Source organism: Poecilia latipinna, unplaced genomic scaffold, assembly GCF_001443285.1.
Source record: "Poecilia latipinna isolate Pla-1442-1.1 unplaced genomic scaffold, P_latipinna-1.0 Scaffold2263, whole genome shotgun sequence".
Lineage (NCBI taxonomy): Eukaryota > Metazoa > Chordata > Actinopteri > Cyprinodontiformes > Poeciliidae > Poecilia > Poecilia latipinna.
Genome location: NW_015114879.1, coordinates 30,716 through 51,232, shown reverse-complemented (window position 1 = coordinate 51,232; position 20,517 = coordinate 30,716). Strand labels below are relative to the sequence as shown.

The 20,517-nt window shown below is 40.6% G+C and overlaps 1 protein-coding gene across 4 annotated transcripts in view; it reads left to right on the top strand.

Moving 5' to 3' along the window:
* The window catches only part of ptprq (protein tyrosine phosphatase receptor type Q), a 45,440-nt gene that overhangs the window by 12,843 nt on the left and 12,080 nt on the right, over positions 1 to 20,517 (top strand). For 3 of the 4 annotated variants that reach the window (XM_015018312.1, XM_015018310.1, XM_015018314.1), the window contains 31 exons: positions 717 to 786; positions 874 to 1,073; positions 1,161 to 1,386; positions 1,467 to 1,595; positions 1,696 to 1,842; positions 1,936 to 2,096; positions 2,626 to 3,127; positions 3,219 to 3,380; positions 3,469 to 3,648; positions 3,805 to 3,912; positions 4,123 to 4,404; positions 5,233 to 5,514; positions 5,910 to 6,030; positions 6,147 to 6,301; positions 6,412 to 6,557; positions 7,554 to 7,725; positions 8,986 to 9,306; positions 9,609 to 9,884; positions 9,994 to 10,145; positions 10,434 to 10,575; positions 13,607 to 13,882; positions 13,968 to 14,336; positions 16,339 to 16,448; positions 16,646 to 16,832; positions 16,931 to 17,169; positions 18,254 to 18,323; positions 18,584 to 18,742; positions 18,874 to 19,165; positions 19,271 to 19,344; positions 19,687 to 19,786; positions 19,912 to 20,040. In XM_015018312.1, coding sequence (XP_014873798.1) covers positions 717 to 786; positions 874 to 1,073; positions 1,161 to 1,386; positions 1,467 to 1,595; positions 1,696 to 1,842; positions 1,936 to 2,096; positions 2,626 to 3,127; positions 3,219 to 3,380; positions 3,469 to 3,648; positions 3,805 to 3,912; positions 4,123 to 4,404; positions 5,233 to 5,514; positions 5,910 to 6,030; positions 6,147 to 6,301; positions 6,412 to 6,557; positions 7,554 to 7,725; positions 8,986 to 9,306; positions 9,609 to 9,884; positions 9,994 to 10,145; positions 10,434 to 10,575; positions 13,607 to 13,882; positions 13,968 to 14,336; positions 16,339 to 16,448; positions 16,646 to 16,832; positions 16,931 to 17,169; positions 18,254 to 18,323; positions 18,584 to 18,742; positions 18,874 to 19,165; positions 19,271 to 19,344; positions 19,687 to 19,786; positions 19,912 to 20,040 — 5,939 coding nt within the window. The remainder of the gene's footprint in view (positions 1 to 716; positions 787 to 873; positions 1,074 to 1,160; positions 1,387 to 1,466; positions 1,596 to 1,695; positions 1,843 to 1,935; positions 2,097 to 2,625; positions 3,128 to 3,218; positions 3,381 to 3,468; positions 3,649 to 3,804; positions 3,913 to 4,122; positions 4,405 to 5,232; positions 5,515 to 5,909; positions 6,031 to 6,146; positions 6,302 to 6,411; positions 6,558 to 7,553; positions 7,726 to 8,985; positions 9,307 to 9,608; positions 9,885 to 9,993; positions 10,146 to 10,433; positions 10,576 to 13,606; positions 13,883 to 13,967; positions 14,337 to 16,338; positions 16,449 to 16,645; positions 16,833 to 16,930; positions 17,170 to 18,253; positions 18,324 to 18,583; positions 18,743 to 18,873; positions 19,166 to 19,270; positions 19,345 to 19,686; positions 19,787 to 19,911; positions 20,041 to 20,517) is intronic. The other variant, XM_015018313.1, reaches the window with a different exon arrangement.

Sequence of the window (20,517 nt, the reverse complement as noted above, 5' to 3'; positions counted from 1 at the left end):
TATTTTTTTTTTTTTTTTTTAGTTTATTTTTTTTTTTTTTTATGGTTTGGGGGTTTAACCCCAAAAAAAAAAAAAAAAAAAAAACGAAAAAAAAAACACATTCATCCCATTGTCAATCTTTGCAACAAAACTGCCATTGACCCCCTGAACAACATTTCTACTCTCCACAAAAATAGATCCCCTAGAAAAAGCTCAGACACTTTTAGCTGAACCTATCCAACTCCATGCTCACAGTTTTTCCTTTTGCTGTCAGGATGCAGATTTGTTTGAAAAAGCCATAGAACCAACAGATTTAAGAATTTATTTTTACCTGCCATTACTGTCCTTTTAAACATTTCAAGTGTCTACTAGTAGTTATGTTTTTTTTTTTGTTTTTTTTTATGTTCTTATTGGAATTCTGCGGTGTTATCTATTCTACTACTGTGTTTATTTATTATTGGTGAATATATTTTCTGCTGGCTGTAATAAGAATTGTGCCATGAGGAGAAGCCTTGACCTTGAATTGAGTCTGGTCATAAACATACAGCCAGACTTACACTGGAATGGTTTAGATGAAGAACCTGCATTATACCGTCAACTGCCTAAAAAAATGGCTTGAGTTTTCGAAAAGTGATTTTGACGGGAAAAAAAAAAAAAAAAAAAAACTAACAAAAAACAACATTAAAAAAAAATTAAACAGAACTATATTCAACAGTTACCATTCTCTTTCTGTTTAGGTAGCAGCTATGTCTCCAGCTGGAACAGGGCCTTTCAGCAAACCTTTGTACATAAAGACATCTGAGTCACGTGAGTGGTAGAACATGTCCTGACCTGCTTTCCATCCAAAACGAAACATGTGCAGTCAAAACTTGTGTTTTCATGCATTCCCTGCAGCCCCCGGCCTGGTGACCAATCTGACGGCGTACGCTCAGAACTACACCTTCGTCGTCGTTACCTGGTTCCTGCCGCACCGCATCAACGGCCTCATCACAAAGTTTGCCGTCAAAGCAAAACACGTTCGAACGGGTCAGACGGTCCGCGTACTGGAAGTCAACGCAGAGGAAATCATGACTGGAGCTCTCCCTCACTGCAATGTACTAGATCGTCCTGGCACAAAAATTGGATTTATCCTCAAAAACAATTATTTTCTGTTTAATTTATTCATAATTTTACGTCTTCAGGATGCGGCTGATATTTTGTCACGAGCAACTCCCAGCCCCTTGGAGATAACCGCATCGTCTCCCATCACCCTCTCTGCTGTGCCTCCCGCAGCCTCTTGGAATATTCCCATATCAGTAGGAGTAGATCAGCTGCGACCTTACACGGCCTATCTGTTTGAGGTTTCTGCATTCACATCTGATGGAGAGGGACAGGTAGCCTCCACCATGGTCCGCATGCCAGAATCAGGTGTGTATAAACAAAAAAAAAATTTGGAACATCATCAGGTTTTCATAGTGTTTCTGTTCTTTTGTGTTTAATGATGACAGCACCCGAGGGTCCACCTGAAAACTTTTCAGTGTTGAACATGACATCCAGGTCAATTTCTGTGTCGTGGAGCTCTCCCAGCATCATCACTGGAAAGTTCTCCTATGTGCTTTACCTTTATGGACCTACAGGTTGTTTATTATTTTAAACATTCCATAAAATCCACTCATGTAAACAAATAGCAAAAAACATATGTTTCTTTTTTTTCTTCTTCTTCTTCTTCTTCTTCAGGTTTTTTGTATGACAACAGCACATTGGATACGCGTTTTCTTTTTACTGGGTTGACTCCCTACACCACCTACAGAGTAGCCGTCCGAGCAAAAGCCGCGGGAGAGGTGGGACCAGCAGCTCAGGAGGTCATAGTAACACCAGCTGAAGGTGACAGGACTGAGAACGCACTCACATGAGTGTCTTCCATTCTCATGAAAACTTTCAGAGAACTAAAAGAAAAAGCTTTTGTTCTTTTTTCAGCACCGAGCGCAGTGCAAAACCTGGAGGCTGTAGCTGAGGACTCGGTTTCAATTCGTGTTAGCTGGAGAAGCCCCGCCCAGCCCAACGGCCCCATAACTCAGTACAGACTGCAGGTCCTGGCTGATGACACTTTGCTGCAGGACATCACCCTCACGTCAGGGGTAAAGAGGTTATAATGGGCTAAAAAGTGATGTGAATAATGATTTATCTGATATTTCACTGTATAGCTACATATATGACTGTACATGTTTCATCTTTTCCTTAACCAGCAGATTCTGAACTTGTTTGACTTTGATCTGTTATCAAATTACATTTTAAATTGTGGTGAATTATTTTGTGCTCCTGTGATGTGTTTTCCTCTGTAAACATGACAAGTTAAATATTTTCATTGCCATAAATGCTATGTAAGTTTGCAGAAGAATTACAATTACTTCATTTCCTTTAAGTGTATTTTATTCTGACATTCACTTGAATTCTAACAGATGTTTCTTGGGATATATTCAAGTGCAAGCCTACCTATGCATTCAGTTTAACTGCTGGTATTGAACTTCCATTACGTGTGAATATGTTAATCAAAAGTAGTAAATCGGAGCTGTTATTCCAAAACCTTGAATACATTTTACTGCACTCATCCACTGATTCCTAAGTAAAATTAAACTTTTCTATCTTGCTTTTCTTTCTTCCCCTCAGAATATAACCGATTCACATGAGAATGAAACACTTCCTCCAAATGTCGACAACACTCTGAGGCGGAGAAAGAGATCTGATGAGCTCAGTCCGGTCACGTCGCCGCTGACTTTCACGGCTACAGTTTCAGCCCGCACTCCGCCCACTGGAATGACTGCCTCCAGCTTTGCTCGCTCAGAAAGCAGAAGCACTGATCACACTGCCAACACTGATTTTCAGCCTACCCTCCACCTTGCACTCGCCGATGAGTCCAGCCCGGGTTATGATTCAGAAAACATTATTGAGTCTTCTGACAATGTCAGCTCTAGGACGTCGGCTCTGCCCGTGACGTCTGTGTCACGTAATACCCATCCGCCCTGGCTCACGGAGCAGTCACGCACAGACGCCGTGACCTCAGCCAGCTCCGCCTTGGGTCTTACTCCAGGTCAGCTGCGCCTGTCCACACGTGATGTTTCATTTACTGGGAACGTGTCGACACGCAGTGGAGCAGTGACAGGAACTCCAGGTGCACCAAGTGCTCCATATACTACATGTTTCACTTTACTTTGTATGTATGTACCCTCATGAACAACGTGTGCTCTGAATCCCTGACCCAGGTGTTACCATAAGACAAGAAGTGGTGGACGTTTTGTCCAAGGAGCTTTCGTACTTGGTGTCGGATCTGAGTCCTTTTACTGAATATGTGTTCAGAGTCACTGCCTCCACCACTGCTGGGGAGGGACCTGCTGCAGATACCACTGAGAAGACCAGTGAGCAGGGTATGAAAAAAGGAGGGAGCCCTGTTGGGAGCACGGCCTAAAGCAAGGGTTTCTTTACCTTCAGTAACATCTTGCATTTTCCTTCTAGTTCCCAGCTCGGTGCTTGAAGTGTCCTATCAAAATATAAGCTCCACATCAATTCTTGTGAATTGGGTCCCACCACTCAATCCCAATGGGCGGATCACACATTACAGCGTATACGGCCTCAATCTGCGCAGCAGTCAAGCCATGAAGTGGGTTACTAACACCACCAGCATATTAATATCAGGTACAGAGTTCATTCCATGAGAAAATATCAATATATTGTGCTAATTTCTCTTTTCAAGACTATGTACTTTGGAGTCTAGAGAATACATGATGATGCATGTTTTTTTTTTTTGTTGTTGTTGTTTTTGTTTTGTCTTTTGTCTGGTTTGATGTGTAGATCTGGACAAGTACACGGGCTACAAGCTACGTGTAGCTGCATCTACAGCTGTGGGAGAGAGCACTCTGTCAGAGGAGGATGATGTTTTTGTTTTTACTTTAGAGGATGGTATGAAATAATCATACATACACAATATCTAATTTTCACTGTTGAAAAAAATTATTAAGCTATTGCAGTTAAAAAAAAAAAGAAAAAGAAAAAATATTTTCCTTCTCAAAATGTCAAGGATATTAAGTGCCTGGATTCTGTGTTTGTCATTTCATCTAAAAGGAAACTTTAAATCCTCTCTGGGTAATATGCTGCCCATCTTTTTCTCAGAGCCCGACTCCCCTCCTGAAAATCTCTCAGTGGTTGAAACGAGCCCCTCTACAGCCTCTCTGACCTGGTCGGCTCCAGAGAAAGCTAATGGAGTGATCCAGTACTATGAGGTCTTTTATGAAAACGACTCCTACTTCGCAGTGATGAACACCACTTCAAACAGAGTCACTCTGACCGGTTTAAAGCCGTTCTCGTTTTACAACGTGTCTGTAAGGGCATACACTCGCTACGGCAACGGCAACCAAACGTCCGAAACGTTGAACCTGCTGTCTGGAGAAGATGGTGTGTTGAAGGATGTACAGTAGTATTTAAGCCTCTTGACCCTGGCCATGATTTGTCATGTTATAACTTGCAACTCAAATGTGTATTATTTGGATATGATTTGACAGAAAACAAAAAACAAAATGGTAGAAAAAGCAGAAAATGTACGTATGTCGATTCTTCTTTGCAAAGTTCCTCAGGCTCAGTCCGATTGGATAAACATCTATGCAAATTTATGTTATGTCTTGCACTAGATTTGAAATCTCGGCTTTGACTGGGCCACGATAATGGGTGCGCGTGGGTGCTCAAAGTTTGGCCTGTGGGCCATTTACAGCCCAAGGGAGAGTTTTTGTGTGGCCCGTAATTGCAACTTTAAAATGGTACAAATCTGAACTGGCATTACAGGCAGTTAAAGTCGATGGACACCTGTCAGGGCAAGAGTTTCACTGATAAATACATCTTAGAATAGAAAATGTTTGTCTTTCATTAAACCCGTTTTTGTTGTAATTTTAATTCCCTAGTACCCAAACAATAAGTTATATCCTTAAATCAAATTCTTCTGTCACCATCATTACATTCAGCTCAGTGACTTTGATCCATGTGGCAAAAAAAATAAATAAATGTTTCTGTGTCTTTGCCTTTTCTTTTCCACTATTCCAAGAAAAAGAAAATATAAACTATGCTCTCTACTGTCACATGCAATCCCAATAAATGACATTGAGATTTGTGGTTGTAACATGACAAAATGTGGAAAGGTTTAAAATATACAATTCCTGCAAGGCAGTTTTCACAAATACACACATGGAAGAATAACCAGAAACTATACCAGACTCTGTATCCCCTCTGCAGTTCCAGGCAGTCCTCCATATGGACTTTCCTACGAGTCAATCAGCCCCAGTGAGGTGAATGTGTCGTGGTACGCTCCTCTGCATCCGAACGGCGTTGTTACTCACTACAGCCTGGAGCTCTGGAACTCCACCCATCACCTGAACCTCACCTCACTGACCAACTCCCTCCACATCACCCACCTGAGGAAGTACGCTCAGTACCGCATTGCGGTTCAAGCACACACTCGAGCAGGGCCAGGAAACTACAGCAGCGAGCCACTCAACATCACCACACTCGAGGATGGTGAGAGGGATGGGCAAGGGGGCTGGCATTGAGAAAAGGGGAGGGCTTGGGTTCACTTTCAGGTCCTTGTGAGATGACGTCTTCTCTGATCAAATCAGACGTTCTTGCAAGGGTGCGTCTCTGTGCTTCAGCTAACGCTAATGATGTCACATCCCAGGTTTCTCAGCCTACAAGAAACCCGGATGTCTCATCCGGACTCATTGTTGCAACAAGAGGAAATAAACTAACAGTTTTTGCATTTCAGGAGACCATTCCATTCCTCTCTTGGCGCTTTTCTTGGAGCAGTCACAGCTTTCTTCTTTGCACCCTTGCCAAATCTTTGAGAAGTTGATCCACCTAACTTTTCAGTTGATGTTTGTTGTGCAACACTGGAAAGTTTTTCTCCTGCATCTCAGCTCCAGGCACCCCCCCTCAGTTCCTCCAAGCCAGGAAGTTGTCTGACTATGAGGTAGAGCTGTCATGGGAGCCACCACTCAATGCCAATTCAGAAATACTCTACTACATAGTCAGAGTTTGGTGAGTCTAGAAAACATAATTACTCATTTTATTTAAAAGTGAGAAATTGGTAAGAAAGAGCTTGACAGTGTGGTGTGAGTTGTTTTTTTTTTTTTTTTTTCTTTTTTCTTTTTTAGGAATGAAACTGCTGAGACTTGGCAGAATGTGACAGGGACGTCTGTGGTTATTAATGTGGACTCGGAGAGTCGCTACAACGCCTCTGTCTCCAGCTGGACCAGACTGGGAGACGGAGGAGTGCTGATCTATATCAGCTTCACCACCACAGAAGCAGGTACCGCACACTGTGACAGCTGGCTTTATTCGCTGCCTCGCATACAAAATGAACTTTTCTTTGTGCATTTTCTGCATAGTGTTGAGTCAGTCTCCTGTCTCGTCTTTCAGAGCCATTTGACCCGCCACAGAATGTGACGGTTGTAAATGTGACCGCTTCCTCTGTCACCTTGATGTGGCAACCACCGACCGAACCAAATGGAATCATTGTGCACTACACCATTTACTACACCGATAACAGCACTGTGATAGAAAAGGTAAATCACAAGTTTTAAGCCTTTGGGTAGGGTAGCTTAAATTTACAGTTCTCCCTGCTCAGCACTTGGTTGCTGTACGGTTGTGATGAATTGCTTTTCTTATGTTTTCCCAAATATCTTCTTTTTTTCTTTTTTCAGCATTTTGACTTTGTAGGAAAAGCTGCAAGAGGTCATAGAAATACCTGCCTTGCATTAAGTGGTTTTACACATGTTCTCTAATAGACCCACACAAAGAAGTCCACCATTGTGGAAGTAAAAGAACGCCGATATTTAATTTTCAAGTGTAATGCTGAATTTGTCTTCAGTCTTCCTGGTTCAGTACTTTGTAGAACTACATTTTAGTGCTACTACATCTGCAAGCCATCATGACACACGGCTATGTATTGGTCTGAATCCTCGCACTGTAACTCTCGCACTATGTTTAGCTTCGTTCTCCTGCTGGTGGATGAACCTTCTGCCTAATTTCAAGTTTTTTGCAATCTATAAAATACTTTGCCCTGTTTTAGCTCCTCAGATAAGTTTAATCCTCTTACCTGTCCCTCTAGAAGAAATCCTAACATTTATTTTAGTCTGTTGTTTTTTTCTGGACAGCCATTTCTTTATTAGATATACAGTTGTGCCATACGGCTTCTTCAGAGTTTTAACATGCTCCTCACTGATCTTGAACAAATCTCTGAGGCTTTCATAAACTTATACTGAGTTTAAATTACACATGTTGACTCTTATTCACAGTAGCAGTGATGGACATGTGTCATTACCTTCACCGTACACATTTTATACCAAAACACTGCTCTAATTTCTTCTTTTCAGCTTTTGATCCATGACTCCAGAAAGAAATCCATCTCATTTTAGGAGGGATGACAAATTCAGCTGAGTCTTGTGTCGATCAATACCTTTCTTGTTTATTTCTCACACGTCTCTGTACACAGACTGCTTTGTGCAAATGTGGAAAAACCTGACTCAGTTTGTGGAAATAACTAATTTTTTTCCCCACAGAGAGTTCGAGTGCCAGACTTACCACCCCGTTACCTCCCCGACTCGCCCTTCATCTACACCCTGACTCGACTGATAGGAGGCAGCAACTACACCCTATGGATGACGTCGAGCACCGTACAGGGTGACGGAGGGGTCCAGTCAGAACCTATAAACCTGCTCTTACCAGAAGACGGTCAGTCAGAAACACAAACAAACCACAGTCTGCATATATCTCCATAGAATTATATATTAAAAAATATATCAAAATACCTATTGTATATTCCATTTAAGGCTAGAAAATATGAGTAATATTCATAGCACTTCTGGAGGGCAAGTCTGCACTCTTTTTTTTCACATCTTCTCTTACCTTGAAATAAAATTACATAAAAACTCTGCAATAAAGAGACTTCCAGGCAGGCAGTAACAGGAGATAACTGTCAGTACGTTGGACTGTTTGGCTGTGACACAATGGCATTTTATGCGTGACAAAAAAAAAAAAAAAAAAGGGAGGGATTAAAAAACTAAAAATAAGGAGTAACTTTGGAAGAAACAGAGAACTGAGAAGCTTTTTGAACGTTTATGTCGTTTTGTGCTGCCAAAGTAGTGTTTCCATGGTGAATGAAATTGGCTATATTTCTATTCAACATTTAATTTTTTTTCTTTTTTTTTTGTCTTTGTGTAGTAAAAATAAAATTATTCTCTAGGTTTTTATGTGATTTTGGGAAAAATGGTGCAGACTGCCACCAGACTTTGTAGAAAACAGATTTTGCTGCCTCTTTGTAATGCTGACATTTTGTTTTTGAAGTATTCTCTGTCTCTGTATGTTCATACTGACCCTGTATCTCTGCCTGTGCTCCAGTTGCTCCACTATCAGCCAAACATCGGACCTCCAGGGCAACTTGTCCCTCCTGCACAGCCAAGCCCAGCAGGGGCTCACTCATCGGGTCATAGACTCCTTATAACCATGTTTTTTAATGATTATCTAGAGCTTTGATATCCCCTTGATTTCCCCTTTGTTTACCTCTTTTCTACTCTGTGTATGATAAAGTCTTTCCAAAGGAGCTGAGAAGAACAGGATGAGTATTTCTTTTTATCTTTCCTTCTTACTTCTCTAAATTTTCAGTGTGCAACTTTTACTTCAAAGTCTCCCTTGTGCATTTCACATTGCGCTGTTGATATTATGCAGTAGCTGTTTTCTGTTCAACTCTGCTGTATTTCTGTAATGTTAATGCAAATTTCAATTGTTCTGTTAAATGTAAATGAAATTATGACCACTAACTTGAAATACTACTTTACATGACGCCCTAACTGGTTGGCTGTTTATTTCCAATGAACTGTTGTACTGTGTTTTAATGATGGACACCTTCATGATAATAAATTCTCCTTAATTTTGTTTGGTGTTTTAAGCAGCGTTCAGTAAAGGTAACACCATCTTACCTGTTTCCTTTTGCAGTGCCAAGTGACCCGGTCTCAAACCTGACAGCTCAGATCTTCAGCTCCACGATCATCATTGTGAGCTGGGATCCTCCCTCCGAGCCAAACGGCCGTCCCTACTACATCCTCACCTTGCAGGAGGCTGGCATATTCCCAAACATGAGCAGCACAGGCACCGTGGCTGTGAACAAGACCATCAAGCAAACCACAACCGACAATGTTTTCCTGTTTACCAGACTGAGGAAGTATTTTCAATATATACTGACTGTTACTCCAGCAACGGGAGCTGGTCCTGCCTACAATCAAACCAGCACCATGTACCTGAGAACAGATGAGGACAGTGAGTGTATTTATTTTTTTTATGATTTCAACATCCAAATTTACAATACTGCATTCTCATCCGTGGAACTCATTATGGTCTGTCAAGCTGGTACAGTGGAAACCAGAACTTCACACAGTTCACTACAGTTGTCATGATTTTAATCATTTACATTTATGCACTAGTTTGTGCTGATTGGTCACATGGCATTCAAATAAAATGCAATATAATTTGTGGTTTTAATAAAACATCACACAAGCAACACTATGCTACACACGGACACACAGACAGCAGCACTGATGATTGTATGTTTCTCTCTTTAGTTCCCAGTTCTCCTCCATTGCTGTTGTCAACTAGAAACCTTTCTTCCTCCTCCATCGCTGTGGTGTGGCAACGCCCTCTGGAGGCTAATGGAGAAATAACAGAGTACAGCCTCACTCTGTCTGGACCTGGGGGCACAAACACAACGCAGGTCCCCAACACATCTGTCATCCTCACTAATCTAGCGTCGTTTACGGCTTACAACCTCACCATCGTAGCCTCAACGCGTAAAGGCGCAGGGCCCAGCCTGCTTGTGCAGCTTCACACTGATGAAGCCGGTCAGTTAGAAAGCAGATCCCAAAGATTTGAAGTTAAGGTAATCATTTTCTATTTTGATTTTTTTTTTTTTTTTTTTCTGTGCTGTGTCTTCCTAATTCTTCCCTCCAGGTCCTTCCTCTCCTCCCCGTAACCTGACTATATACAACCACACAGCCGTTTCCGTGTGGTTGACTTGGGAGCCTCCTCTGGAGCCTAATGGAGTGGTGATAAAGTACGGATTCCGGATCCGAGACCTCATCACACAAACCGTCACACATCGGGTACTGTTAATTTCACACACTGAAAGCTCCTTCACAATAACAACAGTACACACACAACCCAACACACACACACGCATACACACGCACACTGCACAGAACCACTCAGGAAGAATGCGCACGTACGTGGGGTAATTTCACACTCCATGTATTGCTTTGCGGTAATATTATCCTTAAACGCACGTGTGCATTTCTGTGCTGATGCACTGATCTTATCCACTCCATCAGTGAATCTGGATATCTTAATCTTGTATGTGTGTTTTATTTGGTTGTGTGCTGGAACAAATGCAGAATTCCTCTGGTTCGTCGACCACAGAGCATCTGTCAGGCTTCAGGCCTCACAGCTCCTATGAGATCAGTGTGTACAGTTACACCAGAGTGGGCCATGGGAATCAATTCAGCAGCCCTGTGACCTTCACAACCAATGAGTCAGGTAAAACACACACTGGAGGAAAGTCACACAGATCCACGTTCCTTTAGTGTGAAAGGTATTTAATTCACGTTTGCTTTAAAAAAAAAAAAGACATCTTGGGGCAAATAGGATTTTAGCAATAAAAACTGTTTTATTTCAGTTTGTTTACAAGACACCTTATTTTACCTGTAACCTTAAGGGGGAGGATGGGGCGATCCTTATCTATTGTCACTTTCTTTGAAGTGCATTTGCAGGTTGTGCAGTAAAGATGCAATGTGGTAATCTCAAACTGGAAAGAAATTTAAGAGAGACTGTTTTTTTTTTCTCCTGAAAGATCTAAGTAACAATTTTTGTAAACTGGTTGCAACTGAGGCATTTATAATTAATGTTTTAATCTTGATCGAAGTGTTGGAAAAAAATAATTTATATATATATATATATATATATATATACATATTTCCATTTCCTTACTCTATAAAACACAGATGTCTGTTTTCTTGTGGCCCCTCTTCAAAATGGGAAAGCTCCAAGAACCTTATTTCTAAGTGAGGCAAACTTGATCATAAATCTGCGAAAAACTAAGCTTGCCTAAACTTGTCTACACATAAATATAAAATCGGTGACTTCAAAAACTTAAAATAACTGGAACAGTGTCAAGCAAGGCTGGGTGAGAACTTTTTTTTTTTTTATCTTTTCAACGTGCACAGTGAGGAGGATGGCAAAATAAATAATAACAATAATAAAAAATCTTCAAAGCTTACTGTTTGAGAACTGCAAAGTGTTGCAGTAGAAATCTGCTTCTGTAATCAACAACAAACCGGCTTCTGTAATTTTAACGCCAGAAGAAAGTGGAGCCCTTCCTCCGGGTCAGGGTCTGCTTTAAGTGGAGGAGTTTAAATATCTGCCTTGTTCCTTGACGTTAAGGTACAGCGGGAGATGGTTAGACAGATTGGAACCTTATCTGCAGTAATTGGAGTGCTGATGTGATCTGTTAAGGTGGAAAAAAAAAACTGCTGAAAAAGAGCAAAGCTTTATTTTATCTGTCTTTCTACATTCTACCCTTCGAAAACAGTGAATCCTCGGATGGATAGACAAAGCATTTAAACTTTATTTTTTGAAGTTGATTTGCATTACTTAGATTTTCTAATTAGTTAAAATGCAACTTTATGTTTCCCTTGAGTTTAAATATGGTATGAGAGAAAGGCCCGTGTCTCTTACTCACTCTTCTAAATGAAAAAGACAAGAGAGCATGGAATTTATGTAAGGCAGATGAGCGTTGATTTCCATAAGTCACAAAATGGCAACAAGTAAACGACTAGCCTACACTTTTCTGTATCTGCAATCAGAATAGAAATGCAAAGTTCAAAAGAACTGTAACTGTGGGAAATAAGGTTTACATTGTGACCATGCACAAAGAGGAAGATTACACGTAGAATAACAAGGAAAACAAAAACAGAGCTTTAATGTTGGTGTAGCTGTGGAAAAATACTACTGCAATAAAATATGTATTCATCTTCTAAAACACATTTTCTGAGGGTTCAAATCGATGTGAAGTTTTGTATGTGAATTTTGTGTCTATGTGACTGATAAGAAATGCCTCTAAAGGGTCAGCAAAAAAAAAAAGAAGAAGAAGAAGAAAGAACTTACTTCCAGCGGTTACCTGTTCAATAGGTCTGAGTCAGCTCTACAATGCATGCAATGCCGTGGAGGCTCATAAAGTTTATAGGCGGAAAATGCTTCAAAAAGTTTCTCTCATAGAGACGCGATAAAGTGTTTGCTCAAAGTGCAAAGAAATATTTGAGGTCTGAGTCCACCAAAAAATTTGCACTTCTGTGACTTTGGATTCTCAGTAGCTGCTATTTGAAACGCTCTGATCCTCTCCACTTTTTCAACCTGCAAGTAATCTGACACCTTCCACTATATGAAAATTGGTTTTATTAAAAGAAGTCTGGTCGAAAAGTGTAATATTGGCTCTACTGATGAAGAGATAAAAGTGGTATCCAAAAATAGCTGAAAGTACCTGACATTCACTGTAACTGGAAAAAGTTTAGTTGTTAGTAACAAGCTTCTGTTTTTTTAGGACAATGTGTGAGACTGGGGAGAAAAAAAAAATCCTTGACAATTGTGGAACTTTTTTTTTTTTAAAAAAATTTAATTTTTTCCAGAAAAAAAAAAAAAAAAACCCTGAGTCTTGTGACATTTATTAATTTTGTGTATGCAGAGCTGATGGGTAGTGGGGGCTGATGATGACAGCCTATCCAAGCTGTCACTGTGAGCAGTGAACATCCAGGGAAGATTACAAATCCATCACAGGGCCAAACGTAGATACACACAATACAAACACGGTTTCTTGCTGTACAGTAAATCAGGAGTCACATATTTTGTGCTTTAAAAATGATTCAGACCATTCAGCCTTTGATAACAACAGACTTCATTTAACAGGTTTAGAGATAACATCTAAGAATGTAAAAGATTCTTGTATGCTGTAGGTATTAAACCTACTAAGATGTAAAGGTCCAGCTAAATTTACTGGTCGGGGAGGAAGACATTGGTCAAAGAAGAACCCTGAACTTTTTATCTGCAATATATATATGGCAACATGTGGAAACGTGCTGGGCCTTTGAAAGTTTTTGAAGGAAGACACTGCAAAGAAGGATGTTTGTGGAACTGGAGGTAAAAATTAGAAGAATCTTGAGAAAACCAGGCTACATAACCCAGAGTCCATCATTGTTGTGTAACTGTAGAAAAAAAAAACATGAATTACATGAAAATATTCAAGGATATTAAAAGCTAATAATTTTGGTGCTACTACAAAATGAACCAAAAAAATATACTGAAGAAGTTGCAATCAATTAAAAAAAAAATTATATGTTTAACATAATTATTGTTTAGGTTAGTTCATAATAATTACTTAATAGTGAAGCAAATCTGCAAGTAGACAATTACTCTTTCAAAACTTAACCGATGCAGAAATGTGGTTGAACTAAATATAGCTACTAAAAAGTGTTGAAATTAAATTTGGCCTCTTGCTCTCTTCTGCACCTGTCTGTAGTCTCTGATGCTGTAGGGAATCTATCCTGCTCAGGATTGAGCTGGGATTCTGTCAAACTGTCCTGGGAAGTTCCAGCCAACCCAAACGGACAGATCCTGTTTTACGAGATCACAGCGGAGGTCGACGTGCAAACCTTTACCCACCAGGCCTACGCACCGCAGTACAAGGTGACCGGGCTGTCACCAGACCAAGAGTACGCATTCACTGTAGCTGCGGTAAACTCTGCAGGACCAGGAGACGGCCTGAACTGCACAGCATTCACCCTTTCTGAATCAGGTTAGCCACGTTAAGTGTTTCGTTCTTCACAAAAATAGCATGTTTGTTTTGTATTTGAAACTAACTCCTCCTTGCCTCCTGACAGTTCCAACCGCTCCCCGCTTCCTGTCCATCTCTGAGGTCACAGCAACCAATGTGACACTTTGGTGGGCAGTGCCGGTCTCCGTTCCTGGCCTGCTGAAAGAGTACCATGTTGTGGCTCAGCTGATTTCGGCTGTTTGCGAACCAAACACACAGGGTGCTGTCCTGCCAACCCCAGAGGACACCATGGCCTTGCACTGCGTGGAGGACAATTTTAATGTGTCAGTGAATGCCTCAGATGGTGCCGAAGAAGCCAGTGTCATCCTCCAGTCCCTGGCTAAATACAGATACTATCGCTTCAAAGTGGCCGCTGTGACCAACGCTGGACCTGGAGAATATGCAGAGTGGATTTATGCACAGACCCTGGCTGGAAGTAAGAACACAAACTATTGATGTGACCTTTATGTGTTGTCTAATTAGACTTGGTAGCCATACAAGGCGTCATGTAACATTCGACTAATACATTTTGGATTTGCACACAGACAGATGAATTAGATTATAGAGAATGTACAACTCTCTATATAAAAATGTGAAGAAAAACAAATTCAATCAGTAGGATTTTTCTCCCTTCATAAGTTCACACCTGAAAGTCTTAAAGTGGTGTAGCATAATGCTTTCCAACAGGTTATTAAAAATAATCCGGCAGGGACGCATCTTCATATTACTCTTAAGCTGCCCTTATTCACCAGGCTTAATATTAAAGCTATTATTACATCAATCTGTGTATCTAATTTTAAATCTCCATAGTGATATTGTACTGCTGAGCTCCGATCTTTATCAACATAATTGTGCAGGAAAAGAATGTGTGGTTTTCAAAACTTATCACAAATAAAAGTTTGAAGCATGTTTTGTGCATTCGCATTTAATCTCAATCAAATTAGAAGGAATCTTACCACAAACTCTCACCTGGTTTTAAGTCTGGAGACTGGATAGAGCAGGAACGAGCAGGAATGATGTGCATATTTTAAAAAAAATTAAAAATTAAAAAAAAACCCAGGTCAGGGCACTGGAACACAAAATGTCAATAACTGAGAGCATAAAGGTGGGTCTTTGCTGCAAGCCAGTGTCCTGTAGATTCTTTGTAGCCCCTCTGATCTTACCTGGAGTGATAAATCAGTTTCCATTTTTAGACATCCATTGTGTCTTTAATTCCAGGTCAAATACCTGTTTGCATAGAAGTGCCAGATCTACAAGGATAAAGAACTCGAAGTTGCAAATTAGTAAATACTACTAAAATATCCCTGCACATTTCCCTATAGCTCAAAATGACAGGTTTTTCACTCCTAAATCATTAATACATACTTGCACATCAGGGTTTTTGAAAAAATAAAAAATAAAAAAAATAACATAATAAATCATAAATCTAAAGAGACACTTTGTCCAGTATTTCAGTCTGTCCAATTTTTGTTTAAGTCTGACTGGTTTCTTTTTTTTTCTCCTGAGGAAAATGAAATGACATCAGACTTTTCAACCCTCAAAGGGTTCTCGAAGGCTATTTGAAAAAACAAACATTCTCACAGTATGATACTTCCACTTTAATATTTCACTATCGATAATGTTTGTTCAACGAGATGTGCATTGTTTGTTTGTTTGTTTTTTCTTAAAATGTGCATACAGGCAAAAAGTGCCATTTTGGTCTGTCCCCTTCATGGCCTGGGGTAAAATTCAAACAGGACTTCCTTATTGCTTTATTTTTGCAATGACTTTCTTTATGCTGCTCTTCCAAAAAAAAAAAGGCAATATTTGAGGAGTGCCTGAATAATAGTTGTCCTGTCAATAGATTTTCTGCTCTTCTCAGTTTTGGATCTCTGCAGCTCTGATTAATGGTCTCCTTACCTGGCCTACCAGTTTTGGATGAGAAGCAGTTTTGATGGATTTGCAGTTTCACTATTTTCATTTTCAGATGAATTGAACAATAGTCAGACGTTCAAAGCTTTGGATGCTGCTTTACACCTAAAACTGTGCTCTTTTCCTTCCTCTTTACTGTTATGTACTTCTTTATTTTGGTCTAGCATTTAAAATCCCAGAAGTTTGTGGTAATTACATTAGAGAGTTATCAGTACTTTTCCCAAGGCTTGCAGTGGTTAGGATACCATGATTTAGTTGTCTTATTTTGGCAAACACATTCCGTGTCACAACCTGTATTACCATAATGACTTTACTACCTAATATATACTTTCAGAATTAAATAACGTACCTCCCCTAAAGGCACCAAGGCAAGCAAAAAAAGTCTGCAGTTTGCTTACTTGGAATCCAATAAATGACCTCAATTTCTTTGATTTTGTTTTGTCCTGTGTGATTAATGTGTTTCCAGGCTTATATGGAGCCACAGCATTTCAGAAAATCACATATTTTTGCTTTTCTCCTCTCCTTAGATCCTGATGCTCCTCCTCGTGACCTTAAAGTGACCCCAACCTCCACCAGCCTCCGGATTTCGTGGAAGGTTCCGGCTGTTCTCTCGGGACCAACTTCATATCTTGTGCAGGTTGCCTTCCTGAGCCATAACCTCTGTAAAAATCAAAACATGTACCTAGTTAATAATAAATTATGTTACTTGGAAAGACAACTATTGGCTTTCCTTGGTCAGAGTTTTAAAGCATCAGATGAAGCACCGATTATTGTGTTGTGCATCGAATGACAATTAATTTATAATAACCATCATGAACTTTGTTGTTACCTCAGGTGGATGGTCCTGGTGTGAACATCTCAATAGTTCGGGTCCCAGGAGAGTTGACAACAGTCTTTGTGACAAACCTAACAGCTTTCAACCTTTATGCCGTGACTGTCACCGCCTTCACTGGTTCGGTAGAGGATGCCGGCAGTGACGGGAAAGCCGTCGGGCCTATTGTCTTCCAGACACTGGAGGAAGGTACAGGAGTAAAACCTTATCATTATTTTTTACCTTATTTCTCTACTTTTACATAATGCCTTATTATTATTTATTTATTTATTTTTTTTTTTGTACAGAGCCGAAAGACCCTCCCAAAAATGTGACAGTCTCTGCTGTCCCAGAGAGAGTGAACCTGGTCAGGGTGAGCTTCAGTCCCCCCGAAGAGCCTAACGGAAACATCACTGCCTATTACGTCTTTGTGTATGAGAAGGACCAGCTGGTGAAAAACATGAGTCTCGATAAAATCCACGGAGAACCAAACATGCTGTTTGCTTTCGTTGAAGGCCTTAAAGGAGGGCACACCTACAGCATACAGGTGAGGAAAAACCTCATCTCATTTACCAGGGAGACTGGGGGAGATTTTTTTTTTTTTTTTCTGGAGCAATTTTGTTACTTTTGTATTGCTTAAATCTTTTAACAGACTTCTTACAAGTTTTTCTTAAATGTCTTCATAGTGTGATGTGATTGATTGTGATTTTTCATGAGACTGATGCTTTGGTCCCCTGTGAAACCATTACTCCAGAGCAAACGAACCAGACTGTAGTTGGCAAATGAATACTGGAACAAAGGCCTTCATTGTTAGAGATATTTCCTCTTGTCTGATGAAAATAAAACAAACTGGCTATAATGACCTGTGACTGCCATGACAGTTGAGGCAGCATTATGCTGTGGAGTTGCTATGCTGGAGAAGGAACTGGTGTACTCAATACAACAAGTCTGCCAGCAAAAGAACATTATTTGGAAATATTAATGTAGCCATCTTTTGAAGACATTAATAAGTAAATCTCTGATGCATTCTCTCTCCCATTAATATGTCAATTCTAACTGACCTAAAACAAGAGAAGTTTGTTCTGATTTTGCTTTAGACAGTAAGAAAAAAAAACTGTATGTGTCTCTTTTTTTATCCAGTGTGGGTATACTTCTGGTCTCAATTGCATTTTGTGCAGTAACCTTTGTGAATCAAGTCCACAACCGAAGCAAATGGCAAGTCCAAAAAATAAGTAGAAGCGGTTGGATTTCCTCATGAATTCCCTCCTGAGTGTCTTGTGTTGGGTATGGGATTAAAAGCTGTTCAATCGGTCGCAGTGCTGTTTTCTGATGTGTGGAGACATGTTGGTTTTTATCTGACAGCGGGGAGACAATGATCAAAAGTTTTCTTTTTTGTCCTCAATAGAGCAGAACTCTTTCATTCTTCTTCCAGACCATGGTGTGTTTCCGACAGTGAAAGTGCATGTCATGGGTCTGGACACACGCTTTCATGAAGCAGCAAAAACCCAAAAATCATGTTTTCCACTTCCTTAAACCTTTTGGGGGCTTAACTTAGAAATGGTTTGACACCTTTCTGTGCTCATCCCCTCTCTGCTGTCTTCCCTGATTTCATGTGTCTGTTCTGTTTGTAGATTGCAGCAAGAAACGGGGCGGGCAGGAGCCCACTCAGTCCACAAGTTCAGATAACTACAGGGATTAAAGGTACAAGCCCCTGTAGAACAGTGTGCTCACCGGTGTGTCTTTTCTTTTCGTTGCAGTGATTTACCAAAATTATCTTTGTAGTTGTAGCTTTAGAGCAGGTGTTCTGGGGTAGGCACATTATGACACCATTAATGTGACATTAGCTGTGTAATGAAGGCGATTTCCATGTTATGTATTTCATCTTTTGCTGTAACAGGTAAAACCTCACACATGCAATGTTTCCCCAGATAACTGTGTGTGTGCGCGTGTGTGTGTTTTAGCCCCATCCAAGCCAGCCCAAAGACCCCAAGCAGTGCTGGGCCAAGGAGGGGTTGCCATGGTAACCCACAGGAGTATAACCATCCACATGCCTGCCTGTTTCTATAGTGACGACAACGGACCAATCGCAAAAATCCAGGTCATCGTGGCCGAGTCAGGGGGTATGACAGTAATCACTTTTTAGTTAAATACACTTGAATTTCTCCTTTTTTTTGTAGTTATTATTAGAGCACACCACCTTGCCCATAAAAAGCCCACACTCATGCATTCTCCAACTTTTATTCTGTCACAGTGAGGGACAGTGAGAACCTGACCAATTGGAGGGGAGCCTATTTTCACCGTCCTGCTCCTTACCTCACTGACGCGGGGTTCCCCAACCCCACCTGCTTCGCGAGGGACAGGGCAGCAGGTGCGGATGTGCTTGTCGGAGGCGGTCGCAGTGTGTCTGGAGATGACCCGTCGCTGCTGAGGCACAACCACACCATCACAGAAACCTACATGATTGGAGAGAATGACAGCTGCATGGGACAGAACGACACAGATCTTTTCTGCAACGGACCTCTGAAGCCCAACACCGTCTACGTGTGAGTGTGCTGGAAGCATTCCGAGCAATGAAATGTTTTTAAAAATTGACAGGTTTTGAAAGAATAAAAAGCTCCTGTTGTTCTGCTGCTGTTTTATGAAAACAGGTTTAAATTCAGAGCCACGAACACCAAGGGCCAATACACGGACTCTGATTTCTCCGAGTATATCAGAACTGCAGGTAGATCCTCAAGAAAAGACCAAGCAATAATTACTCATCTTCGAAAGAACTGAACTTACTGTGCAAAAAATTAAAATGAGCCTTCATTTATTTAGAGTTTGCCTCTAATACCATAATAAAGGAACCAAAGTCCAAAAGCAAACTTTAAATGACTTTCTTGAACATGATTGAAGTTGCATATCGTATTTTCAGTTCACCGTGAAAAAAAGAGGTTCACATACTTCATTAAAAGCACAACATTGGGATGGAATTCATTCTGATGCTGATGGAACGTAAAGTTCTGATAATAAGTGTCCTTGCTTGTTGTTAGGTTGCTTTAATGCTTTCTCTCTCACTTTGCAGCGGACGGACTACTGACCAAAGAGGAACAAATCATCCTGGGTGTTTTGCTGTCATTCTTTCTGGCTGTGTTCCTCATCCTCCTTATCTGTTGCTCAGTCAAGTGAGAGCAATCAAAATCATATGAAACAAATCTGTATATTATCACCACCGCACAATTTGAAGGTGTCAGTTTTTTTTTAATTTTTTCCAGTGATGGTAACTGCTCAGTCGACGTTTTGTTTCCAGGATCCATCAGCGTAAGAAAGAGGGCGGGACTTATTCACCCAGGGAGGCAGAGATCATAGAGACAAAGTGCAAATTAGATCAACTGATTGCTGTAGCAGATATGGAGCTGAAACAAGAAAAGCTCAATCGGTAAGCCTTTGTTGGTTTTAATATAGAACCATCACTTTGCCAATTTGTGTGGAAGCAGACTGCTCAGCTTTAGACTTGATTTAGCTATGCAAGACAAGATTCCAAATCTATGTGAACAAGGTGAAAACCCTCTTTGCTGCTGCCAACTTGATGTGCAACTCCTGTCAGCGCAGGATCATCTGGCGGTGTTGAGTTTGTTCAAAAAATAGACACAGTAGCTGCAGCGGCAACAAGACACAACACAGCATTGTGGCTTTGTAATTTCCCTTCCCCTCAGTTCTCTGCAGAACAGAGAAATCATTCTGTCTCCTTTATTCCAGGCCATTCTCTGCTACAAAACAGGAATCCAACTTTTCAGCTTCTTTTCTTTGCTTGCAGAGAACAAACTTGGTAGAGAACCCCACTAACTAAAAAAAATTTTAGTTAGTTATATATAGACGAGGTGCTAGAGGTACCATCATGGGAGGACAAGCCCCT